Source organism: Quercus lobata, chromosome 6, assembly GCF_001633185.2.
Source record: "Quercus lobata isolate SW786 chromosome 6, ValleyOak3.0 Primary Assembly, whole genome shotgun sequence".
NCBI lineage: Eukaryota > Viridiplantae > Streptophyta > Magnoliopsida > Fagales > Fagaceae > Quercus > Quercus lobata.
The window spans coordinates 33,330,936-33,352,990 of NC_044909.1; the positions used below are offsets into that span (position 1 = coordinate 33,330,936).

Consider the following 22,055-nt stretch of genomic DNA (forward strand, 5'->3'; position numbering starts at 1 on the left):
AAGTAGCAAGGTTTTAAAATTAGGAATACGATAATAGGTGATTCAATTGCAATCCAAATTCACCAGATACCACCGTATTGAAAAAATAGTAAAAGCAAATAAATAATTCTTTAACTTAATGTTGTGCGACTCTATAAAAAAAATGTTCAATTTCAATAAAAAAAAAAAAGATTCGAGAGAAACTCTGCAGTTCCAGCAATGAACATGCCTTCCCCACAAGCACCTACCAGTACCACAGATTGCATTGCACTTGCTCATCCTGTAGAAAGAATAGAAGAAAGGTCACATCATTTGTTGCACACGAATATATTCCATAAGTTATGCACTTATGCATAATATAAAGAATAACAGCTTCCACTTGCTCATCCTACAGACAAGTTAAGCATGTTTTTTTTTTGTCTCAACTTTATTTCAAATAATCTTAAAATAAGTTAGCTTTTAATTTTTTGTCTTATATTTGTAGGAAATTAATCCGAAATTCCCAACTTGTGAGAAACAAAAAAAAAATAGAGAAAACATACGCCAAAGAAAATAATCATACACACAAGACAATATTTACGTGATTCGACAATTTGCCTACGTCCACGGAATTGCAGAGATTTCACTATTATCAGGGAAAAATACAAAGTGTGGCAGTAAAGTATTTTGGTCTCTCAAGAACGACAACAACAACAACAAAACCCTAATCGCCAAAAACGGTTTTTACATCTGGGCTACAAAATGGGCCAAAAATTTTTCCTAGGGGTGTTACCCCCGGACCCCCAAGAGGCTTATCCATGAGCACTCCGACTTGGGCCTATCAACCCAAGCCTCCACTCCATGAATTATGCCTCAGAAAATCTCCCATTAAAAGCCACATAACATTATTTAGGTCGGGTTAGGTCATCAAACACATTAAACATAACTAGGCTCCACAAAATCCAACAATATTATGCAAATAAACTACTGAAAATTATTCCCAAATGAACACTGAAAAACATTCCCTAAAATTAAATTATCTGCCTAATATTGTACCATATGAGTGTATTCTACTCTACTATTCTGTTGTTTGTTCTGAAGGTCTCAACAAGCAATAGGAAAGTCTTGGCCATTAGGCAATTAATCTGATAGTTTGAAAATGGTACCAGTCCTAACTTGATTGGAGAACACTTCTAAAGCATACCTTTAAGACTGACGGGATTGAGAAATCATCCATTTTATTATTTAGGAGTATTCCCCTACTTGGTGAAAGTATCAGTGAACCAAAATATGCCATTTACAGTAGCATTCCAGGCTACAGCAATTCACTCACGATCTATAATAGACAGATGACCGGTGCCGTGTTTCATCTGTTAGAAAATAGCATTTAGTATAATTAATTGGGTTATAGATTGTGAATTTATACGATAGGTCATCTACAACCAAAAATGATAGACACGAAGAGGCAAGGGTTAAGTAACAGTTCTAGTTACGCATCAACTTCTGCCCATATTGCAGCCTTTTTTTTATTTATAGAATTTTCATGCAATTTTCAATTACTCAAATGAATGAGAAGAGACCATTTGAAAAAACAAACTCTACCAATTTGAATTTTGAGGCAAAAACATTTCTAATTAAGAAACACTGAATGTCTGATTAGAATAAATTGCATGCACAGTGTAAAGATTCTTATGCTTAATAAATCATCTTGATACTCGTCCTCTAGATTTACCACATCACCACTCTAATGTATGCATGCTTAGATGTACACTTTCATCACCAGTTGAATTGTGACACAAATAAAGCAGACCACAAATTTTGATGATTAATTCAATGTCAGAGGACCATCAACGGAAAAAGAAAATAAACCAGAGAAACTTCAATATTTGACAAATAACTGTTTCTTTTACAGATTAGACACTTAATTTTTTTTCATTCAAGAACCAAAAAGTGAACTAATTAAGACCTCAGCTTTGGCACTAACATGACAACATGATTGGACTCTGTTAATTTACGTGCAAGATTTTGAGACAACATAAAGGTAAGTTTCTCAAATAATCAATATGATATAATTTAATAAAATTTTTTTTGGATATTATTTATCCTTAAAATCTTATGGTTGGCTATGAATTATTTCTCTTTAAGATCTTATTGACGTACTGAGTCTCTATCAATGAAGCAGCTTATCTACCGCCACAATGACTGAAATCAAATGTCATATTATCATATATTTTTTTTGTTTAATTCTTTAGCTAACATAGGAGAGAGCATATCAGATAGAACTTTTAACACATCAACAAAGTCAGGATCACCAAGATTCATCCTCACAGTAAACACATGCTTCAAAGCCTCAATTGCTTGATGGAACCCACGGGAGCCAGAAACACCCAAAAGAATTGCATCATAAGAAAGAATGTCATCTGTGGCAGTGGACAAAGAAAGCTGGGTCAATACAAAAAAAAATTCCAAAAAAAAATTAAAAGAAGAAATTACCACCAAAGCAGATCAGAGATGTACTCACAAGTATCACTGGGGGGGACCTGAAGGAGGAGACACGGCAACCAATTTAAGCCCTAAAATGTTAGCAGATATTGGTTCTGTTAATTTAACTTTATATCTTTGCAAATCCTTCATTGTCAGTAACCCTCCAACCTTCTGAACATATAATCAAATGTAATCCAATTGAGCCATTATACAAGGCCACTGGACCAAATTTTGAAACTTTCCCTAGTGTATGTGCTGGTTTTGCACTGCAGCAGGTTTTGCCTGGCTGCAAAAGACTTCCATTTGAAGTAAATATATCTCAGAGTCCCTTATCTGCTAAGATCCCTGATTCTGTCTTGACCATCTGCATGTGGAGATATGGTGATATCTTAAACCCCAACTGAGTGAGACACTCAGCTGTCCATCAAGCCCCTTCCAAGGAAGCCTTCCATGTTGTTTCCAAGCTTTGTAAAGGCCTGCAATTTCCCCTGAAAGTGCTATGGAGAGGGCACCTTCTACTTTCAGAGTAGCATTGCGGGCATACATATTCTGATAATGAATAACCATGTAAGAGAATGATTTCAAGAATAGTTTACCTGGAACTTACAGTTCAACAAGCAATATGAGGTTCATAATTACAAAAATTAATCAAACTTGGGTCTTCCAGGTGAAGAATTTTTCTAGCCAAACGTTTGTAGAAGCTTCTGACCAAGTAAGCATTGCCAATTATTTGGCTAATAAGAGCTTTTGAACCAAATCATACAACTCAATTGCTCCACAACATTATACATGAATGAGGTAGAAAAAATAAAAATATATTGATTTTTCTTTTTTGATAAGTTATAATTTTACTCAAAAGTGCCGAGTGTAATGCAACCCTTGTAAGGAAGTATAAAAAGTAAGAAACCCCAAAAGATTCTTTTGGTACAACTTACAATATTGTGCTTAAATAGGAACTGTTTGCACTCAAGTTCAAAAACTAATCCAGAGAGGATTTGAGTAAAGTGATTTGGACTACCTCAGAAGCTTTCAAGGGGGCAGTTTTTCTCATATCAAAGGCTTGTGCCTTCCCAATTGCTAACCTCAGAAGCATAAAGGTTTTTCCACCAGTGCCACTTGATGCTGGGCTTATGACCCCAAACAAAGAGCAGTAGCCACTGATGCATCAATAGAATGATCTCCTTCACGAAGAACTTACATCCCTATTCTGGAACATCGACAATCATCAGTGGCAACAGCACCATGATAACAGGAGATTTTTCTTAAAATCACACTCCTGTTCCTACCAATAATCCTGACATGAGCAGGAACCATCCTTGAAATGGTGAAAACGAGTGGAGTCTCTCACAATAATTTCTCTGCCCACAAGCTTGGAGATAAATTTTATGGCAGAGTGGCAGTCATTACAAACTCTAAGGTTTTTCATGATTCTCAATGCAGTATTCTCTGGGGTACTTATTAGCCCAAATGCAATAGCAAGTTTTTCACTGTGATGTCTAAGGATCTGCTCTTTCACCTCTGGTTCAAGGTCATGCAATACTGATTCTGTATCTGGAATGAAACCCAGTTTTTTAATCTCCTTCCAGATCTTTTCCATCATATCGTATATGGCATCTTTCTGTGGGTGAAGACCATCTTCGACCCCAAAGACATGGACTTTGTTTTGTATCTGAAGCCAACTGAATCCTTGATCTTTCTTCACTCCTCTATCCTTCATTGACTTTCTAATTTTAGCAGCATCTTCCCATCTACGACAAGCTGAATATAAATTAGCAAGGGCTGAATAAGCCCCACTGTTATCAGGCTCAATAAGAAGCAATCTTTCTGCTGCAATTTTTGCCAACTCCACATTTTTATGAACCTTACAAGAAGATAAAAGTGAACCCCAAGATATGACATCTGGTTCAATAGGCATACTTTTAATAAAATCATGTGCTTCTTGTAGCAATCCAGCACGCCCAAAAAGGTCAATCATGCATGCATAATGGCTTAAGGTGGGTTCGATTTTGTGTATATCTTGCATCAAATTATAATATCTCCGACCCTGTTCCACCAATCCCACATGTGTACAGGCAGACAGCACACCAACATAAGTTATATGGTCAGGCTTCATACCATATGCCAGCATCTGCTCAAAAAGCTCAATGGCTTCTTCTCCATGGCCATGTTGAGCCAAAGCTATAATCATGGAAGTCCAAGAGACAGTATCTCTGTTCTGTTGTACTAAATTGAATACCTGCTTTGCATTGTTAAGGCTTCCAGATTTGGCATACATGGTGATTAGAGCATTGCTCACAGAAACTGATAATACTTCCCATGTTCTTATGGCACTTGCATGAATTTGTTTGCCATGATACAAAGATGCCAAACTTGAACTGACACTTAACATGGCTGCTAGTGTGTGGCTATTTGGCTTGGGGCCTTCTGTAATCATTGATCTGAAGAGCTTCAAAGCATCATTATTCAAGCCATTTTGCACATAACCTACAATCATGGCCGTCCATGCAACCACATCACGGTCTCTTAGCGAGTCAAATATCTTTCTAGCTGGGTTCATATTCCCAAGCTTGACGTAGCCATCTAATAACGATGTAAAAGCTATAATATCAAGATCTGAAGACCCACTTTGCTCTACAATCTTCCGTGCAATTTCAACCCCACCAGACTTGGCGTACATTGAAATCAGAGCATTCCCCACTGCCCCAGACGTACCAAACTCAGTTCTAATGATATAGCCATGGATTTGTTCCCCAGGATCTAACTTCTCAAGATTGGCACAAGCTGACAAAGCACTTGCCAATGTGAACTTATCGGGCCTTAATGAAGAATTCTTCAACAAGTTTGAGAAAATTTCCAGCGCTTCAAGATCAAAACCATGCTGATTACAACCTGCAATCATTGAATTCCATGAAACTATATCTCGTACTTCCATTTGTTCGAATTGGGCAAGAGCAAGGTCAACCCGACCAGACTTCATATGTAATGAAATCATAACATTCCAACTTGATGTGTTCTTCAATCTCATCATATCGAAAACAACTTTTGCCGTTACTGGATCACCACACTTTACATACATGTTTAACAAGGAATTCACCACAGGCATACAACTGCTGAGCCCAAGTTTAACTACGAATGAGTGAACCTCCCGACCAATATCCAAAGCTTCAACGGCAGCACATGAAGCAAGAACATTAGTAATTGTGTACTGTGTTAGTGCAACTCTACTTCCAACCATCTCTAAAAACATCTGAATCGCATTTTCAAAACGACCCATCTGATTATACCCCACTATCATCGTAGTCCATGAAACGGAATCGCGGTTAGGAATTTCCTCAAACACGCGGTGTGCCTTATCGAACCTACCCTGTTTCGCATATGCTGATAGTATTGTATTCCAAGAGAATATAGTCCTCACATTCATTTCATCAAACACGCGATGAGCATCGGAAACAAACCCACTTTTTGCATAGAAAGTCATGAGATTATTCATCAGAAACACGCCGAGGTGAAGCCCGGCTTTGATTATTCGAGCATGAATCAATTTTCCGGCTAACGGGTCTTTGGATTTGAGGCTTGTTTGGAGGAGATAAGCATATAAATCTGAAGAAGAAGTAGGAGAGGGTGGTTTTGGGGCCTCCATTATAGGCTTACTATAAAGTGGAGCTTTAAACCCAATAGTCTTTGGGTTTTGGAATTTCGAATTACTAATAAATTGGCGGGAAATTGAGATAGGAGTCAACTTAAAAAGCCGTTAGAACTAAGAAGTTAGAACCAGGACATTTTAGCAACGGTCAATTTAAATTGAGAAATGAGAAGGAAACAGTGGCTCAGTGGAATAAAAAGGAGTGGAAACTTGGGAACAGCAAAACTACTACCGGGGTTGGCCTACATGTGTAGTTTATTTTGTTTTATTTATTTTTTGGTTTAAAATGTTTTTGTTTTTTGTTTTTATAATTAATAAAGAGGGAGTGAAGGGATTTAAATCTAGATTCTACTTCAATAAATCCTGTGTTCTCAAAGCATAATACATTCAATTATCATCTATTAAATTAAAGAATCTAATAGTATTGCTAGCTGAACCACGAGATTTTTAACATATTTACCTTGAAAAATAGAGTTTTACTTGTATCTAAAAATAAAATAAAAATTTTGAAAAATAAAATGTACTGCATGTAACAAATCTTTTTTTGTTTGAGAAGAATGTACATAACAAATCAACTAGCTTTTTTTTATTATTATTTTTTTAAAGTATCCGATACTGATTTATGTAGGTAAGATTTAAACTTAAGTCTCTTATTCAATGACAAGAGAACTAGTCGATTTATATATATATATATATATATATATAAATTTTTATCTTTAAAGGTGTTAGGGGCTAAAATTCTCTAAGAGTCCATTTTACAATTAAAATTTTATTTTTATTATTTTTTTTGTGTGTGTGTGTAAAACTTAACAGGCTATATTTCAAACTTTATTAGATACTCAAAATTTTTATTTTTGGTATTTAATAGAGTATATGGTATCATATTATTTTAAATTTAATTTAAATCATGTGGGTTTTAGTTAACTCAACTAGTAAAGTTTTTGATAGTTGAATACCATAGATTGAAACTCTCTCTCAAAAAAAAAAAAAAATTTAAATCATAAATGGATCAATTTGAAATAGAACGTATTTTTTTTAATTTTTTTTATAATCAAATCGAAAGTGTCTATTTTTCCTCCTTATAGAAACCTATTTGAGGACCAAATAGGTTTATTTATGTTACATAATTTATTCTATAAATAAAATAAGTTCAGCCAAACAATACCGGATTTGGTTTTGGACTAGTAAAATATTAAGGATTTGTCTGTTGAATTAGGCCCAATTCCACAACATTCTTCCTCTATACGATGAAATAATTTTCTTGAATGTTTTAGAAGTAAATTTCTCACTCCAGTTTGCTTTTTCTATTTTGGTAGCTTCCACGATTTATGTAGATATTCAACATTATAACTATGATTGCAAGGGAGTTAATTTGAAATTAGAGTTGGTTGTCGGTGTTTAAATTGGATAAATTCATATCAAGATTGAGGCAGCACAACTCCAATTGTATTCAAACTCGGGGTTTTTTATTTTTTGGATGAACAAGTTAGAAACTCGGGGTTATATTTGCCTACTTGAATGTTGTGATGTTTGCTTCTATTACCATGTCACTTGTCAACATCATTTTTAAAGCATTTCAGTCTTGTTTAAGTTTTCCCCTTTAGGTCAAAGTTCTTTGATTTACATCAGCAAAAGACCACTCAAGCGGCTGATTGAGCTGCTCAAAGCTAATCGTTTTTAACTTAAAAGAGTTATTGCTAGGGGATTATTTGCCACACCCAAGTACTTTTGATTCTCTAAACCCTATTATGAAAATTCAAAGAAGAATGTGTTCTAGTATCATAGAAGTAGATCTTGGTTGTGTTCTGTTACATGAGTCCAAAACTTGCTTTGTTGCTTTCAATAAAATGCTTTTGAGTGTGTTTGAGAGACATTGTTTATTTGTTGAAAGTACTGTAGAATATGGCAGCCCTGTGTGCACGCTACCAAGGGCATGGCAACCCCGCATGAGCACGCTGCTTAGGCCATGACATGCCCAAAGAAGGTTATTTGGGTATGCTAGCGTATTCACGGGCACGCCTGTGTACACACCACATCACCTCGTCCTGCTAGCCGGGCAAATTGTCTCGTGCCTTTTTTCCCAATTATGTTTTTAAATTCATTCTAAGATTTTAGAGAGGGTTTCCAGCAATCAGTTCGGCACTCTAAGCTTTTTTTTTGAATTTTTATGATTTTTTTTTTTCTATTTATCAGCTTCCAAAAATCATTATATATATATATATATATATATATAGTTGAATTTGGACCTGAAATTTTTCCTAGTTCAAGTGCATTCACAAGAAGCACCTGTCATTAATCCCAACTTGAAACCGATATTAAGAAGTTAGAAAGCTCTGGCAGATCGATGTTCATCCAAACAATCATTCATAAGCAGCTTGAATTTAGGAGTTGCTTAAAACACAGCTGAGGCACTGGCGTAAACACACACAGGCACGTGCATGCATATAGGCATAGTGCTCGAATGATTTCCATATGGAGTTTTTATTGTTGAGAGTTTTTTAATTAGTTGAACAATATGGTTGAATCAGATCAAAGGTCTCAACTTGAAAAAGATAATTGTTGTTGAAATCATGAAATTGTTGTATTTCAATGCAATTCTGGGATAGTAGTGAGGTCAACATTGCATGTGTCCTAAATTGGACAAAGCACTTGCATTAATGTTTGTATAATGAAAAAAATACCATATTTTGCATCAGATCGTACAAAAATTTCTATCTATTTTAATATAAGAATCTATTTTTTCTATATTACATACTCACTTTTCAAAACACTCAATATCGATTCATATTATCTATTCTACACTTCATTTCATTAAAATATTAATTTTTCTTGATTTTGATAATTGTTTCTCTTTCTTCACACAAATTAACCACCATCCACTCCATTCATTCATCCTCAGAACACGTAAAGAAAAAAAAAAAAAAAAAAAACCAAATGCAAAATGAATAATGTCAGTATAAATTTACAAGGTTACTATAACAATCATGTATTTTTACCCAATTTTTAATATCCTAACGTGCGTGAATCTTGGGCTTGGTTGCCTAAAATGTGGTTCTTTTTATATTATACAAACATTGATGTGAGTGCTCTAAGCCCGAAATTCACCCACATCAGTCCATGCAAAGTTGTGTAAAAATACATGATTGCTACAATAACCATGTAGATTTATACTAGCACTATTTATTTTGTATTAAGTTTTTTATTCTTTTTTAACATATCTTGAGAATGAATGCAGAGAGTGTGGATGGTGGTTGTTGTGTCATGTGTTTGAAGAAAGAGAAACAATTAAAAAATCAAGAAAATTTAATATTTTAATGAAATGTAGTGTAAATTAGATAACCTGTAGGATGTTTTATAAAGTATGTAAAATATTTTGAACTGCAAGTATGTAAAATAGAAAAAATATACTTTTATGGTATGACAGGAATTTTTGCACCAACAGATGCTCTCATATACTTTCTAAAATGGAAATGTCAAATATGCTAGCAAATGCACAGGTGAACTAAAAAACCATATTATACTGAATAACATGTGATGACGGGCCAAATTTCAATTCTGCCATGTATGTGGCGCATTCCATCACATTATTTTCATTTCATTTAGGTTTCTACTTTATCATCTTCTCAAAAAAAAAAAAAAAAAAAAGTTTCCAGTTTATCAAAGTTTAGCATTTATGTGAGAAAGAGACTTTGACAATATTAGCTTGAGATTCTGTTACATGGAACATTTAATGACATTATTTTCATTTCATTTAGATTTCCACTTTATCATCTTCTCAAAAAAAAAAAAAAAAAGTTTCTACTTTATCAAAGTTTTGCATTTAGTCCGTTTAACTTAGTAGCCTAATGTTATACCACATGACACATTCTTGGAGAATAAAAAAAATTTAAACAAAATCCAACAAAAAAAAAAAATTAACACAATCAAGAATATAAAAAGAATGATTATCAATATTACAATAGGTTCAGATTCTAAATTATATTAATATTAAAATTTTACATTTTCTCAAAATAAATGAAATTTCTTTCTCAAATAGTATAATATTTAATGAGAATTATAAATTGGTCATATAAATAATTTATTATCAAATATTTTAAAATGAACTTATAACAATTTTTTTTTTTTTTTTTTAATAAGTAACGAAAAATTTTACTAGGAAAAAGCAATCCTAGTACACCGTCAATACGTGAGAGAAAAACAATCAATTCAAAACAAAAAAAGAAAAAGAAAAAAGAAAAAAAGAAAAAAATTGAAGCGGAACATTGGCTAGTTCCACCAGATTGGAAGGAAAACCATCTGCCAGCAGCGTAAACAAAAGACGCAAACCTGAATGAATAGCCTAATACTACTCCAGCATTTCAATAACCAGCAGGAAACTCACCTTTTCTTGGATCACTCACAGCCAAAAGCTTTCCAATGCCTCCATTTTTCTTCAAAGTCCCTACATCTTGAACTATAAACTGGCAAGCAGTCCCTCCTGAGAGGCTCTGTAGGACATGCCCCTTCTTTCGAAGAGCTGCCCTGATATCAGCAGGTACTTCAAAGCGATCACCACTCACAGCTGTCCAGTTCTCATAGGATACAACATTGGGTATCAGCTGGTTAAACAAAATTGTCATATTAGAATTTCTAGTGGCTACTTATGGTACAATAAAGAGTAAAAACTAATCCTCTACATTCAAAATAAGGGGGAAAAAAAGGCTAACAGCTCAAAAATTGGGAGAATTAATGCGTTTGACGATGAGCTTATAGTGAAATGGGTTGGTTGAGAGAAGCAAGAAACTGTCAGTCCTCCAACCTAATAAAACAGCCTGCTCTTCAAGACACTTATCCATAAGCTCTGATGCAGTCTTATAGTATTAGATGACATATTTTAATTGAAACCTCATCAATAATTTGCTAGTTAGGTGACTCAATGACATTCATCTTTTATTCCATTTTTTCTGAACATGCAAAATTTATCCTTACAGGAAATTTTAATGCAGGTGAACCAAATCCACCCACGAAAGTTCAAGAAAAAATGTCTTACCTGTAAACTTAGCTCTGTTCTCATACTAAGAAACTTGATCCTCATCTAAAACTTAGCAAAGGATTGACCAATCTAATCAGATATATTTAGAACTAAGCAGCAACCTTTTCTTGCCTCCACCACTAGCACCTACCACAGCTTGCAGTTGTTCATCCTGTAGAAAGCATTGAAAAAAGGTCACATGACTTATTGCACATGAATATATTCCATAATATGAAAAGCTTAAATAAAAAATTAAAAAAAACAGATATCAGTATTTCATGAAGGAACATATATGATAAGAAGACATGACAAACATTATTTTAAAACACTCCCTGAACTAAAATTTCTGCCCAATATTGTACCGTATGTAACTCTACTGTTCTGCTGTTCATTCTGAAGGTCCCAATAAGCAGTAGGAAAGTTATTAGACAATTAATCTGGTAGTTTGGAAATGACACCAGTCCTAACTTGAGTGAAGAACACTCTTAAAGCATACCTTTAAGACAATAGTAGGTGACATGGCAGATAATGGCCTTTTTCCTGGGCAGATAAAATTAGCTGGTGCCGGTGGGGGAATATCTGCAGAAACATTTGTAGGGATCGAGAAATCAGCCATTTCATTGTTTAGGACTATTCCTGTACTAGGTGACAGAATTAGTGAACCAAAATATGAATTCACAGTAGTAGTCATGGCTACAGCATTTCGCTCACGATCTACGATAGACAGATGACTGGTGCCATGCTCGTGGATTTGATTCCATCTGTTAGAAAACAGCATTTAGTATAAACATTTGGGTTATAAATTGTGAATATGTAGGTCATCTACAACCAAAAATAATAGACATGAAGAGGTAAAGACAAGTCACAGTTTTTGTTAAGCACTACATTCTGCCCATAATATCTAAATTGCAGCCTTTGTTATAGACATTCTCATTCAATATCAACCACCCAAATATATGAGAAGTGACCTTTTCCCAAAAAAAAAAAAAAAAAATGTATACCAATTTGAATCTTCAGGCAAAAAACATTTCTATGTAAGAAACACAGAATGTCTAATTAGAATAAATTTCATGCACAGTGTTAAGATTATAATGCTTTATAAATCATCTTGATACTTGTCCTCTAGATTTATTACATCTCCACGCTAATGCATGCAAGCTCACAGGTATACTTTCATTACCAACTAAATTGTGATGCAACGAAGGTAGACCACAAATTGATGATTAATTCAAATTCTGAGGAGCATCACCAGAAAACTAAACCAGATAAACTTCAATATTTGACACATAACTGTTGCTTTTCCAGATTAGAAACTTCAATCCAGAAAAGACCTGAACTTTGGCACTAACATGACACAACATGAACTTGAATTCTGTTAAATTACATGCAAGAATTTGAGACAGCACAAAGCTAAGTTCCAAAAAAAAATCAATATAAGTTATTTATCTTTAAAATCGTATTTTCTATACCAATGAAGCAGCTTACCTGCCACCATAATGACTGGGATCAAATGTCATATTGTCAAATATTTGTTTCTTTAATTCTTTAGCAAATTTAGGAGAGAGCATATCAGATAGAACTTTTGACACATGAACAAAATCAGGATCACCAAGATTCATCCTCACAGCAAACACATGTTTCAAAGCTTCAATTTCTCGATGGAGCCCAAGGGGGCCAGAAACACACGAAGGGATTGCATATTGGGCTAGAATGTTTAACATCTGTAGCAGCAGACAGATAAAGCTGGGTCAAAAAAAAATTTCCAAAAAATATTAAAAGAAGAAAAGAAAGAATATTATATGACACCAAAGCAGATCAGAAATATACTCACAAGTATCATTGGAGGACCCCCTGAAGGAGGGGGCATGACAAGCAATTTACGCCCTAAAATATTAGCAGAAATTGGTTCTTTCAATTTAACTTTATAACTTTGCAAATCCTTCATTGTCAATATACCTCCAACCTTCTGAACATCTCTAACCAACTTGAATCCAATTGAGCTATTATACAAGGCCACTGGACCAAATTTTGAAATTTTTTTTAGTGTATGTGCTAGTTTCTCATTGCGGCAGATATCGCCTGCCTGCAAAAGACTTCCATTTGAAGTAAATACGTCTCAGAGTCCCTTATCTGCCAAGATCACAGATGATTTATTGACCATCTGGTTGTGGAGAAATGGTGATATCTTAAATCCCAAATGAGCAAGACGCTCGGCTGGCCTCACAAGCCTCTTCCAAGGAAGCCTTCCATGTTGTTTCCAAGCTTTGTAAAGGACTGCAAGTTCCCCTGGAACTGCTATGGAAAGGGCACCTTCACCTTTCAGAGTAGCATTGCCTGCATACATGTTCTGAAAATGAATAACTATGTAAGAGAATGATTTCAAGAATCATTTACATGGAACATAAAGTTCAACACGCAATATGAGTTCATAATTACGATTCCAATATTTGTCAATTTCATCTGTATCTTAAAATGGTAAATTTTCCAAATGTCTTCATGTTAGAAATATAAACCATGCAGAAACTTATTAATTGCAAGGAATTTTTTTTTTTTTTTTTTTTTTTTTTTTTTTTTTTTTTTTAAATAAGGATTATTGGGTCATAATCCTTGGACATGCATGTGCAAAACTCTTTCGTTTTTTGAGCAGGGCTAAATCGAAGACCATTCATCGGATAAGAAATTGAGTTTTGTGGATGGGATGGATAAACACGGGAAAATTACACAAATGATCAGATGGTTAAGATCCATTCAGCTAGGGAATGGTTTGACTGTCTTGGGTCTTCCAGGTGCAGACTTTTTATCTAGCCAAACACTGGTGGAAGATTCCGGCCATGTAAACCTGGTCCATTATTGTAATATAAATTGAGTACTGACTAATAAGAGCTCTTCAACCAAAGCATACAACTCAAATGCTCCTCAACAGTATAAATGGATGCGGTAGAAAAAATAATAATATATCAATTTTTCTTTTTTGACATGTAAGAAATTTACTAAATAGCGTCAATTGTAATGTAACCCTTGTAAGGAAGTATAAAAAGAAACAAGCCCCAAAAGATTCATTTGTTTCAACTTAGAATATTGTGCTTAATTGGAACTGTTTGCACTTAAGTTCAAAACCAATCCAAAGAAGATTTGAGTAAAGTGATTTGGAATACCTTAGAAGCTTTCAAGGGGGCAGTTTCTCTCATATTAAAGGCTTGTGCCTTCCCACTGGATAGCCTGAGAAGCATAAAGGCTCCCCCACCAAGGCCACTTGATGCTGGGCTTACAGCCCCCAAGCAAAGAGCAGAAGCCGCTGATGCATCAACAGCATGACCTCCTTCCTGAAGAACTTTCATCCCTATTCTGGAACATCGACGATCATCAGTGGCAACAGCACCATGATATGCCACAATTACTTCATGTCTACGTTTGGTTGGACCACTGACAGCATTAAGGCTTGAAGTTGAGAAAACAGTATAAAGAAGAGAAATGTAATGGTAGGCCATAAACAAAACTGAGCTGCAGCCAAGAGATACAAGAGGCTTTAGTTCCCCAAGAAACAAATCAAGAAAACATGTTATAATCAGAGGAAGTTAGATAGCTTACATTTAGATGCCATCAAGTAGAGCAAAAGATCTCAAATTACTTTGCTAGAAGATTTAGTCTACACAATCAAGGAGAGACTTAATACTAGCCCCCTTTGTGGCATTGGTGGTTAGGTGCTTGCGTATTCTTGTGGTCGAAGGGTTAAGGCCAGTAGAGAGGGTGAAAAGAAGAGTTTTGTTTTTTCTTTTTTCCACTCTTGCATAACAGGATTGGTGTGACAGAATAGACACAGGCCGATGCCTCACATGTATAGTTTCTTTAACAATTTCTCCCAGAATAGACTGAGTTCTATGTAATTGATCTCAACTAGCACATAGGAAATATAGGCAACTTTAACAAAATTAATAATCAACATTTTTGAGGCATCTACCTCAACACACACTCTGGCATAGCTAATTCTGCGCCTCCCCAAATTAGCTTCATCATGATCTGCATATAAAGATTAAAGAAATGCAATTAATGTGAACCATATGAGTTGGTCATCAAGGATAAATGTGTTGATAAGCAACAAATTAATGTCAGTATGGTGTGTAAAACTCAATAAACTTTCACTGTAATTATAAGTTGTATCACCAAAACAATAACTCCAAACAAGGCCATAATCTATTATGACATCCTAATCCCATCACACATCCTTTTTACATACAAAATCTTAAATTTGGAGATTTTATATCTGTGGATGACCATCTAAGATGTATATCTGTGTATGACCATCTAAGATGCACAGTACAGCTAGGGGGACACGACATTTCCTGAAAAACCTTAGGTACGATATGTCGGGGATATGTGTATTATTTATTATTAAATATATTTTAATTATATTTTTCATATATTGTTAAGCATTTATTTTTCATTTATTGTGAAACATATATCAATTTAAGAGCAATAATGGATAATATAGTGAATCAATGACCAATAAATGATGTTTAGAATAGAAACCAAGATCCAAAAGAGTAAATAAAAGATAACTATATGAATTTTCAACATTGAAATCAATATATATATATATAAATATATAAAAATTATAATTCTTACAAGTTTGGATTATCTCTCACTATCGAGGGTTGGGTTACAACAACATCCAAGCCGTATCATGGGTGTATAAGTATCCTAGATGTATTGGCACTTAAAAACAAAACAAAAAACAAAATGACTGGGTACATATCTTAGAGGTATCTGTTACAATAAGTATCAAATACAGGTACGTGAGCAAAAGTGGAGTATTTGTGCATCCTAGATTACCAGACAATGTTGTGCATCTAAGGAACACTCGAGCTCAATAAGCATTAATGATTAAGTTAAGTTATGTAATTATTATTTCCACCTTTCCCAAATCCAATTTCCACCCTTGTAAACCTGATGCCTCTACAGGCTAAAATAAATAAATCAGTGGCCTTCAAATCTATGTATTAGCACATAACAATCTAGGAAGAAAGAAAGGACAAGGGTATGAGTGCGACACGGCGAAAAGGTTTTTTTATTTTTTATATTTTAAATAGGACATGGATACGGCAGGATACGTCTATTAAATAATTATTAATTATATTTTTATTTTTATTTTCTATATATCATTAAGCATTTATTTTTCATAAAATGTTAAATATATATCAATTTAAGAGCAATGATGGATAATAAAGTGAATTCATGGCTATTAAAGGATGTTTAAAAATTAGAATACAAACCAAAATTAAGAATATTTTTTAATTATCAAATGTACTGTTACTATTAGAGAATGAATGCTCTATTTGTTTTGTGAAAGGGTATTTGATTCCTCTTACTCCGTGTCCCACAATTTTTTTTTATATATTTAAAAAAGGACATGGCTAGGACACGCATGCAAAAGTGTCCTAGGCATGTCCCGTGTCTAACTTGAGTATGACATTCCAAATGAAGTGTTTGTGCTTCATAGATAACAGTATAACATCCTTGTTTTCCTCCATATTGGCAGGAAATTTTTTGCATGCAAGTTTCCCTCTTGTGTTTATTTCTAAGTGTCTAAAAAACACCCCTAGTTTGATATACCCCATAATTATGCCTTTTTTTTTCCTTTCAAATTAATAATTTACTCACTTGTCTAAAGGATCTTAAATCCATTACCTCACCTTCCATCTCATTTTTTCAAGAGGAGTTCAAATGTTACTGGAACTAAAGCTCATTGGGACAAGAAAAATTTTTCAATACTCCATAACTAATGCTCACTCTTCTTACATGAATAGCGGATCATTTTTTTATTTATTTTTTATTTTTTATATAAGTAATAAAAATATATTATAAAAAGAAGAAAAGTGCCACCTGAGTATACGTGGAGTATACATTAGGGACAAAGTACAAAAGTCCAAAAACCCATGAACTGAATAGTGGATCCTATTATGAATTTAATTAATGGGACCCATCCTTATCTGAGTAGATGGAACATTGCACCTAGAGTACTCAATAATTACTTCATTAACAGTTATTACAAATCTTTAGGACCAGCGTCATCACATTTCCCACATGAGAACCAAATTCTTGCCACTCTGTTATATTATGAATGAATTATAAACAGCATAAAATCTTACATTCTTGAATATCATAGTTTAGGACATTGCAAAACAAATCCAAACAACACCCATTAATCTTTGTTATTTTAGTTTCTTACTCAATGAAACTTACACCTTAGTGAACACTATATTGTACATACTATATAGCTTGACTTGACATACAAACGAGGTTGTTACTTGTTCAACTTCACAACCCAAAACTTAAGTTACTTAACCATCCTTTATCAGTGCCCAACTTGATACTTTCTAAACATCCTTGTACTAATCCTCATTCAATTTCTTAATGCAGACCTCAAAGCAACATATTAAAATGAAAAACCATTAACAAAAACAACCAAAACAGAAGCCTAAAGTCACTCACATGCCATGACTCCTCTGCACAAAGTAGCTCACACCCATTGTGACTGTGTTGTCTTCTTCTTCTCGTTCTTCTTCTTCTTCTACTACTAGTACTACTTCTTCAGCCTCATGGAATTTGATGGGACCGAAGTTGGGGTGGAACATGCACAGAAGGCGTCTACCCATTGGCAAGAATAGTAGAAAAATGAGGCAGTGAAGCGGCTGGGACATGTGAAGAGTGGAGAAGTTTGGGTTGCAAAGTCTCCTCCTGGCAAAGAAATGAAGAATCAAATATCAGGAACTCCGACCACTCGTTGTTGAGTGATTTTTTATTTTATTTATTTTTTATTTATAACTGATTGAGAGATTATTTTCTCTTTTTCCTTGGTTCGTTGATTGGGTTCAAAATTTTTACCATAGTCAAGTAGAATAGTATCTAATTTTATAAGATCAACCTGTTTTTTTTTTTTTTTTTTTTTTTTTTAATATTAAATTCTTAATGCTACCCCTTTTTTTTTAATAATTCGGTAGTTGAGGGAAATAGGATTTTGAACCTTGAACGTCTTGGTTGGAGATATTAGAAAGTGACAATTGAGGTACAATATTATTGGCATCCCCCTTCAATTACTCTTTGAATTATACTATCTCATGTTCCATAATATGCACATAAACAATTAACGTCCTCTCCTAGCTTCTAGCAAAATGGGGCTCTAATTCAATGATGCCAAAATTTAGGGCTTAATTTGATAAAGATATATAAATTAATCAAATTAATAAATAAATAAAATTCATTTCTTAATTTTCTCAAGAAACAGATTGAGTGTAACATAAATTTAGTGATATTAAGCACAACCCAGGATTGAGCACTACACCCCAAAAGTGTGTTTCTAATTGTGAAGCACCACTCAGAAAGAAGAAAAAGAAATTGACTCATAACACAGATGATTCTGATATAATCAAAACTTGAGAAGCAGCATTTTTTTTTTTTTTTTTTTTGCTAAAAAACAGAAAGAGTGGTGGTGACTGTTTTCATTATTAATTTCTGCATCAAATTGTAAAGTAATAGCATCTTCTGCTGCAAAAAAACGTTGTTTAATGACTTTTTTTATGCAATTGAAATATTAAACATATATAAAGATGTGGAGGCATGTATCTGAAACCAGTCAAGATAAATAATATTAGGCGTAAATGCACTTTTAGTCCCTACATTTTGAACTTTTTCCATTTTGGTCCTTACATTTTATTTTTTCCACTTTTAGTCCCTAAAACCAATTAGAGCGTCTCATTTTAGTCCTTTCCGGCATCTAACTAGCGGAAAAGGCTGACATGGCAGCCGGAGCGAATAAAAAAATAATATAAAATGCCAGTCAACATTTAATTTTTTTTAAAATAATTTATAAATTTTAACTAAATAAAAAAATTAAAAACAGAATTAAAAACAAGAACACAAAGAACACAAAAAAAACCCAGAACCAAACACAAACTCAAAATTAAAAACACAAAAAAGAAGAAGAAGAAGGAATTCAAAATCCCAAAATGGCAGAACACAGGAGCATAGACCCAAAAAAATCATACATTCTCAAACCTTCGTCTCTCTCTCTCTCTCTTCCAAACCCAGCTCAAACACAAACCCAGAACCAACCCTTCCAAAACATTCTCAAACCTTCCTCTCTCTCTCTCTCTTCCAAAACTCTCACAAATATCTTTCAAACTTTATGGCTGGCCTCCTTCACTTATCACCACCGCCACCACCACAATCAGCAGTGGTTTTTTCTTTTCTTTCTCTGACCGACCCTCTTTTCTATATCTCTCAATTCGCTCAAACACATACCTAAATGGCTCAAGCTCATCCTCTCTAGATTCTATCTCACAGATCGATGTCTTTCTCTCTTAAATCAGTGTTTTTCTCTCTCAGATCAGTGGGTCTCTGTCAAATCGATGGGTCTTTCTCTTTCATCTCTCTATCTCTCTGTTTAGTGGTGGAGATCACGGTTGAGGAGATTGAGATAGATGGTCGTGTATTCCGATGGTGGGTTTGCAGATTGTGATTCCAATGAGTGGGTTTTCGAGTTGGAGATCTGGGTTTGTGGATTTATGGCAGATTGGTGGGTTTGTGGGTTGTGATTCCGATGAGTGGGTTTTTGAGTTGTAGATAAGTGGGTTTATGGGTTTGTGGCGAAATGGTGGGATCTAGAGGATGGTGGAGATCAGTGCGTGTTCGAGTTGGAGATCAGTGGGTTTGTGGGTTCAAATTTCTGGGTATGTAGATCTTGAACGACGCTTGATCCACAAAAATGAGACGTGGAGGTTAAAGGGCAAAACAGAGGGATTGAGTTGGGTTTGTGTTTGGTTCTGGGTTGGTTCTGGGTTTGTGGTTGAGCTGGGTTTGTGTTGAGCAATCAAGTTTTCTTACAATATTCTTTTATGATTTTTCTGTGTTCGATTTCTGGGTTTGTATGATTTTTTTGGGTTTGTGCTCTTGTGTGTTCTGCCATTTTGGGATTTTGAATTCCTTCTTCTGCTTCTTTTTGGTGTTTTTAAATTTGAGTTTGTGTTTGGTTCTGGGTTTTTTTTTGTGTTCTTTGTGTTCTTGTTTTTAATTCTGTTTTTAATTTTTTTATTTAGTTAAAATTTATAAATTATTTTTAAAAAAATTAAATGTTGACTGGCATTTTATATTATTTTTTTATTCGCTCCGGCTGCCACGTCAGCCTTTTCCACTAGTTAGATGCCGGAAAGGACTAAAATGAGACGCGCTAATTGGTTTTAGGGATTAAAAGTGGAAAAAATAAAATGTAAGGACCAAAATGGAAAAAGTTCAAAATGTAAGGACTAAAAGTGCATTTACGCCATAATATTATCCCCATTTAATATTTCACCTAGATTAACAAAAACGACACAGTGCTACAATTTTACAAAATCTTCAAAAGCCAAAAGAGCTTTACTTTCCACCAACAAAGGGTTACAAAGGCAGGTATCAAATTATACAGAGAATTCAAGGAATAACACTTACAACAAAAACAACTTTTTTTTCATCCACATACTCATCCATGAATTTCCCTTATAGGAGATGGGAATGCAGTATTTTTTTTTTTTTTTTTATATATATTTTATTGTTCAGTTCTTTAAAGAAAATACAGCTATGCAGTTCAAAACATTGTGAAAATCTAAAGTAATGAGACTTAACAGAGCAGAGAAGCGAAAAAAAAAAAAAAAAAATCACCTTGCCAATGGCAGTACTAGTGTCCGTGTTTCCAGCAGCATCCAAGGCATCTCTTGTTTCACGAATCTCATGGCTCATATCAGCCATTTCAGCAAATGACATTCCCATTTCCTGAAGAAGAAGAAGAAGAAGTGAGACACAGAGAGAATGACTATTACAAAGGGTGACAAACTTGTAATTAAAGCAAACGTGGGTTTAATTTTAATTTTTTAATTTTTGGATAAATAAATAAAAGTAAAACTAAGATATAGTCCTTTCTCCACCAAAAAAAAAAAAAAGAAAAAAAAAATCAATAAACTCATATTTTAACTCAAATTTTGTGTTAATTTAATGCTATTTACTGTATTTAATATATAAACTCATGTTTTATATGTTGTTACATATAAAACATGAGTTTATATACAACATATAAAACATGAGTTTATATATGTTAAGAAAATAGAAGGGGAAGAACGGAGAGGAAAAATTGTGGAAAGAAACATAATATTATTAATGGAGCATTTGCAATTTCAGGCAGGGCTATGTGAATCTGGTTTAGCCCACAAGACTGGTTGGATATTCTAGGCGTAATTTAAGAAATCAGGATTCCTTCTGCTTTGATTTGAAATTTCACATATACTAGTCGCTAATACGTGTGATGCACAAATAATTATATAAAAGTTAAAAAAAAAATTTGAGCAAAAATTAAATATATTTATTTTGTTTAAAGGTATATGATTGGCTTAAAAAAAAGGTATAACTTGAAAATGATTAAAAAAGAATGAAAATAAGTAATTTTGTACAAAATAAAGGTTTAGAAAGTTCTTTTTCCTTCATATCATTGGTCCACATAACACATATTGGAGTGGCTCACAACATCATAGCCATAGTTGTCAAAACGTGAATCGTATCGTGAATTGATTTTTAATTTTTCTATATCATGTATCGTATCGTATCGTATTGTAATAATATTCATCACTTATGTAATAATATTTTACAAGCTAACTAAATAATTAGCATTTATAACATACGTATTCAAATTTCCTAAATTCAAAAGTGATAATATATTACAAATGACCCAAAAATAATAATTTATTTTCATCATATTGCCTAATCAACCCCATCTAAGTCAATGCTATCATCATGTTTATAATTTTGCAAACTTATTTCTTCATTAAAATTTTCTTCATCATTATTTGTCATTAACATTTACAATCTCTTCTTGTTCTTTTTATTTTAATAATATTTTTATAAAAAATATTTGGCATTCTAGTTTCTTGGACTTATAAC

At 33.8% G+C, this 22,055-nt stretch overlaps 1 protein-coding gene and 1 pseudogene across 4 annotated transcripts; both read right to left on the reverse strand.

The window, feature by feature from the left end:
* Positions 1-2,091: 2,091 nt before the first annotated feature.
* LOC115994270 (pentatricopeptide repeat-containing protein At2g22070) lies at positions 2,092-6,305 on the reverse strand. 3 transcript variants are annotated; one of them, XM_031118345.1, is made up of 3 exons: positions 3,461-6,305; positions 2,480-2,991; positions 2,092-2,378 (listed from the first exon to the last, which is right to left on the reverse strand). In XM_031118345.1, the coding sequence occupies exon 1, from the start codon at positions 6,080-6,082 to the stop codon at positions 3,725-3,727; it is 2,358 nt and encodes a 785-aa protein (XP_030974205.1). In that variant the 5' UTR covers positions 6,083-6,305; the 3' UTR covers positions 2,092-2,378; positions 2,480-2,991; positions 3,461-3,724. The 3 variants fall into 3 exon arrangements, with proteins under 3 accessions (XP_030974205.1, XP_030974204.1, XP_030974203.1); XM_031118344.1 differs by having other exon boundaries at positions 3,378-6,305; XM_031118343.1 differs by having other exon boundaries at positions 2,480-6,305.
* Positions 6,306-10,265: 3,960 nt separating this feature from the next.
* On the reverse strand, positions 10,266-20,964 carry LOC115994272 (annotated as a pseudogene). The gene is made up of 9 exons (XR_004093166.1): positions 20,787-20,964; positions 17,586-17,831; positions 15,055-15,113; positions 14,252-14,597; positions 12,928-13,443; positions 12,582-12,817; positions 11,593-11,857; positions 11,183-11,268; positions 10,266-10,714 (listed from the first exon to the last, which is right to left on the reverse strand). The product of XR_004093166.1 is annotated as a glutathione hydrolase 1-like (transcript).
* Positions 20,965-22,055: the final 1,091 nt, after the last annotated feature.

Excerpts from the sequence above, each read along its gene's own strand:
- LOC115994270 (XM_031118345.1), bottom strand. The coding sequence starts at position 6,082 with ATGGAGGCCCCAAAACCACCCTCTCCTACTTCTTCTTCAGATTTATAT.